This window comes from Hibiscus syriacus, unplaced genomic scaffold (assembly GCF_006381635.1).
Source record: "Hibiscus syriacus cultivar Baekdansim isolate YM2019G1 unplaced genomic scaffold, ASM638163v2 tig00111146_pilon, whole genome shotgun sequence".
Lineage (NCBI taxonomy): Eukaryota > Viridiplantae > Streptophyta > Magnoliopsida > Malvales > Malvaceae > Hibiscus > Hibiscus syriacus.
The window spans coordinates 292049-296930 of NW_024062997.1; the positions used below are offsets into that span (position 1 = coordinate 292049).

Sequence of the window (4882 nt, forward strand, 5' to 3'; positions counted from 1 at the left end):
ACTTTTCCATTTTATTCTAAATAGTCCTTTGTCCTTTAACTTCAATTCAAATCTCAAAAAACTTAATTAAATTTCCAGCATCTAATTTCCAGCCCAATACCTCAACAACACCACTATTACCACTTAAATTGCTAACTTTCTCAATATTTTCCATTTAGTACTCAAACTTTGTCGACTTCCTAAAATAGTCCAATTTCACATTCTAACATCAAATTCATCACTCTAACATTAAATTCCAGCATAGAACAACAATTATTGAACAATTACATATCAAACCCATAATTTTCCATAATTACCAAATAGGTCACCCATCATTTGACCTTAACCTAGGGTTTTGAAGAATTTGTGATTTGGTTAAATTAAGTTAGGGGTTTGATTATAGAGGTTTTGAAATGTTGAATAGATGTTTATTTCATGCTTGAATCAAGTGAAAATCAAGAACTCTAAACCCTAGAACAGTCGATCTCAATGAAATAATTGGGGGGAAATTATGAAACAATTCCCTAGGTCAAACATCATTAAGTTTGATTTCAAGTGTTTTAATCATCACACGTGCTTTAGAAATAATCTATAACATCAAAAACATAATAACCTTCCATCAAATCTTCAAAATCAAACATGTCCTTCATAAACCCTAATCTCCAATCTCATTATATAATCATGATTTCCATATAATGTTTATACCAAATGATAGAGAATTTCAATAGGATTTATTCTCTTTCTAATAACTAAATCCAAAAATCAATCGAATAAGCTTAAAAATAAAATCAAAATTTCTCCTTACCTTGCTATGGGGTGCATGAATTGAGCATGAAGAGGGGATGAAAATTCTTGTTTTCTCTTCATGATTAACATATACACTTGTCTTAATTTTCTATAACATCATCCATGACACCATCTTATCTATATCATCTTCAAAGTCAAATATGAACAAATAAAAATCCATTTTCCACCTTGCAAATTTTCATAAACTGCAATTTAGTCACTAAATTTTCCAATTTCAGCTAAATATGAAAAATCGACTTCAATTCCATTGATCCACATTAAATATCACTGTTATAAAATTTGGAAATAATATTTCCAACCTTGATCTATCATCCCTAAAAATTTCAAAAAATTTCGATTCAATCCGATTATCCAATTCTATACCGAACTTTACTGCCTTATAGTTTTTAATACAAATCCTATACTGAAATTCTGATTCCCATGAAAACATCAATCTTGGGGATAATTTATTCATTTATGGAATAAAATTTCTTTTTTTGGAAAATTATCACTTTGGTCCCTGAACTTTTCCAAACTTTATACTTTGGCCACTAACCTTTCAAAATTTACGTTTAGGTTAATAACCAAAATTTGAGGTATTACACACCCAATTGAGTGCACGAGTCGATTCTCCATGAAACCTACCCCGAATGACATCCCTACTTAACGTGTACTTAAGTACCGAAGTGATATATGTCATTAGTGTTTAAGTGTTGATAAAATATATGTCACGTGTACTTAGATGATGAGGTTATATATATTGTCAATAGTTAAATGTATATAAAATATTAAGATAGTAATAAATTATTGACTGTTAATTAATAAATTACTAAAATGTTAAATACTAAGAGTGAATTTTAATGTTATGTATAAAATATTTTAATATCATAGTACATGCAAATAATATTTACCATATGAATACATGGATTGATGGCTTCTCTCTTCCATCGGCACTCCTTTTATTCTATAAAAGGCAATGGAGATCTCATTTGATCAAAGTGTGGAATAACATATACAAAGTTGGCAAAATGGTCCCAAATCTAAAATCTGCATGCATAATTTTCTCAGTCTTCATATCCTTGGGGGTCCGGTTGGGCCACTAGGTTCCACATGGTTCAGGCCACTGATGAACCTGTTATTGCTAACCCTGAGCCCCCTATGGAGGAAGGACCAGGTGATCCCGGAAACATCACGGTCCCGGAATGTTCTCCGGGGTGCGCTCCCGGTTTCATTATACCGGGCCAAAGGCCCCAAATGATGTCGATGGTGTCGCTAACACCACCAAATGAGCTGATATGTGGTCCGGGATGTCTCCCGGCATGCGTTTCCGGATGGAAAGATACCGACGTCGGAGACGCTGTATTCATATGCTATCTGAGCGATTGTAAGGGCCTTCAGAACACTGAACTGGAATGCAACCGCAGACCACCTGGGGTCGGAACTGCCGATTCGATGAAAGAATCCGTGAACATAGCTAGTGCACCATTAGGTACAGATCATAGTCAGCCATGAGTGGGAACTGTTATGTGTTCTATCTGAGATGAACTAATAATGTTTGAGAGGTCTCATAGGAAAAATAAAGACTCCATCAAGTCTTTTGGAACTCTTTATATATATATAAAAAATTTATTGAAAATTTGTATTCTCGATATAAAATTTCTACGTCCGTTCCTGATTACAGTTGAAATGTCAATTCATGATTCATAGAGCTCACGGTTGATAAGTTGAGCCATCTCTCTTACAATATCATGCATTTGAAGTCTTTCATTTCCTACATTTTCCAACAAGCAATTATCAACAAGAGTTCTTACTATAGCCTGTCCCTCATCCGTATCATCTATTAATCCCTTTCCAATCCAATCCCTTACGAGCCGATCCTTCCGGATTCCCGAATCTTCACCGTACGATGCACAACTCGGCAAACAGTTCCGGATTCTCGGATCGTTCAAACGATCGTAGCTGAACCTCAGTTGCCGATATATCGTGTTCTTAACATCTGTAATCCCCTGTATGTTCCAGTTCAGTTCCGCCAATGCGTTCCTCCATATAGGAAGACTGTATTCACCTCTCATGGTACTGGCTACTGTGACTATTACCAATGGCAAACCGGCGCAGCGCTCCACGATCGATCTTGCAACCGGAAACAAATCCGCGGAGCTCGTTAGGTCTCGACCGATCTTGTCTGAGAACAATGTCCATGTGTCTACTTCAGGGAGTGGTTCCAGTTTTGTTACTCGACAATCCATTCGTCGACATACATCGAGTGATCGAGTTGTTAGCACGATTTTACTACCGTTATCTGCAGAGGGCTCAGGAATCCCAACTTTTTCCAGGGAGAATCTATCCCGTACATCATCGAAGATTAAAGCGAATTTATCCTTGTCGCGCAAGATTTCGGACAGCATCCCTGCTCGTAATGTTTCGTCTTTGTCTTCTAGAATAATGATATTCATTGCCCCTGTAATCTTGTCCTGCAGTTCGATAACACAACAGTTCATCGATACGGTGACCCATACCACGGTATCGAACCCCATTCGATCTTTTAAGAGTTCATTGTTAACAAGCTTGACAACACTTGTTTTACCAACTCCTGGCATTCCATAAACTCCAATCTTCCGAAAATCATCGTTAGTTCGAAGGTATCTCAGAATCTCATCCCTTTTACGTCTTATCGATTCGACGACTAAACTCGGTGCCGGCAACACGTGACCGATCCGTGAACAATCATCGACGACCAATGCATCAGAAAATCCACCCTTCTCAATCAATTCGTCAACCTCTTCTTCCTTCTTACAAACATCCTTCACAAGAAATCCAAGGGAGAAAAAGCCGCTGGCTCCGACTTTGGATTCGAGGTTCGATATTTCGCCGTCTATTCTATCGACGTTTTCGAGCCACAACTCGACTTCTTTCTTGACTCTCTCTCTTGGACGCAGCTCCGCCTTGATTCTCGACGTCGTATCGTCTTTCTGACCATTCAATCTATCTCTTTTTCGCTTCAGATTATCCACATTCCGATCAATGCCTCCAGGCAATTTCCAGCGGTTTCCAATTAAACCCCATGTAGTATTCCCAACCTCAAAAATATTCCCTACTTGCTCAGCTAATTCCCTGCATTAACACCAGTACCTAGGGAAGATGATTTATACACATAGCTTCGATATCGGTGTCAAACTTAGGATAATGATGATTATTTATAAGTCGATAACGTAAATAGATGAAACCATAATTCTGCAAAATCAAGAAATCCATAATTTTCAACATCCAAACTCTAAACTTCCACTTACATGAAACCTTTTATAGCTGAGCTCATCTCGAGAAAATGGACCGATTTTGGATAAAAATAAAGATGAGTGCCTGTTCCTTGAGATGATATCCGGCAACCTGCAACAAAATGGGAATTACTCATCGATTTATGAACAAGGTCTAAGGAAAGATAGGGAGCAATAATAGAGAAACATTTGATGAACAAGCATGGATTTTTCTCAGGATTTATACGAAATAAAAAGAGGAACAGAGAATTGGGAATTGAAGTTACATGATCACTCTGTTTGGCTGTGAAGAAAAAAACGACCATGAAAAGGGGTTAAATATTTTCTGATAAGGGAAAGCCGGAGGAAAAGTCAGGTGGAAAGAATGAAGGTGCCATGGAAGCTTCAGAAATGAAAGGAACTGTCTTTATTTTTATGAGTCAACTTCGTGGGAACATCCATGGAAAAAACAAGATTAAAAGTGTGGGTGTTGATTCAACTTGTTTGTGGTTGATTCAGAAATGAAAGCAACTGACTTTATTTTTATGAGTCAACTTCGTGGGAACATCCATGGAAAAAACAAGATTAAACAAAGTATGGGTGTTGATTCAATTTGTTGTTTAAAGCATGCTATGTGTTTAATGTACTCAAGTGTTTAAGGTTTGTAAAGATGCAGGAGATTAACCGCACAAAGCAGGATTAATTTTCCCTGGTTTTTCTTTTATTCTCCGAGGACAACCGTGACGATATTCAACTCCGACGCCAGATAATACCTTATCGATATTACAGTCAAATCAACAACATCAGCTACCTAACTTCAATACCAAAAGTTTATGTAAGATCAACAAAATCATGCAAGCAAAAGG

General features: G+C 37.1%; 1 protein-coding gene across 2 annotated transcripts; it reads right to left on the reverse strand.

Annotated features, from left to right (window-relative positions):
* Positions 1-2433: 2433 nt before the first annotated feature.
* LOC120154677 (putative disease resistance protein At3g15700) lies at positions 2434-4274 on the reverse strand. 2 transcript variants are annotated; one of them, XM_039166344.1, is made up of 2 exons: positions 4053-4274; positions 2434-3876 (listed from the first exon to the last, which is right to left on the reverse strand). In XM_039166344.1, exons 1-2 carry the CDS (start codon positions 4172-4174, stop codon positions 2460-2462), a joined length of 1539 nt encoding a protein of 512 aa, XP_039022275.1. In that variant the 5' UTR covers positions 4175-4274; the 3' UTR covers positions 2434-2459. The 2 variants fall into 2 exon arrangements, 1 of the variants encoding a protein (XP_039022275.1); XR_005518900.1 differs by having other exon boundaries at positions 3745-3894; positions 4053-4163.
* Positions 4275-4882: the final 608 nt, after the last annotated feature.

Bases quoted from the DNA above. Each gene is read 5' to 3' on its own strand.
- LOC120154677 (XM_039166344.1), bottom strand. From the start codon at position 4,174: ATGAGTAATTCCCATTTTGTTGCAGGTTGCCGGATATCATCTCAAGGA. The intron at 3,877-4,052 runs GTAAGTGGAAGT...GTGTTAATGCAG, and splicing joins TCAGCTATAAAAGGTTTCAT to GGAATTAGCTGAGCAAGTAG.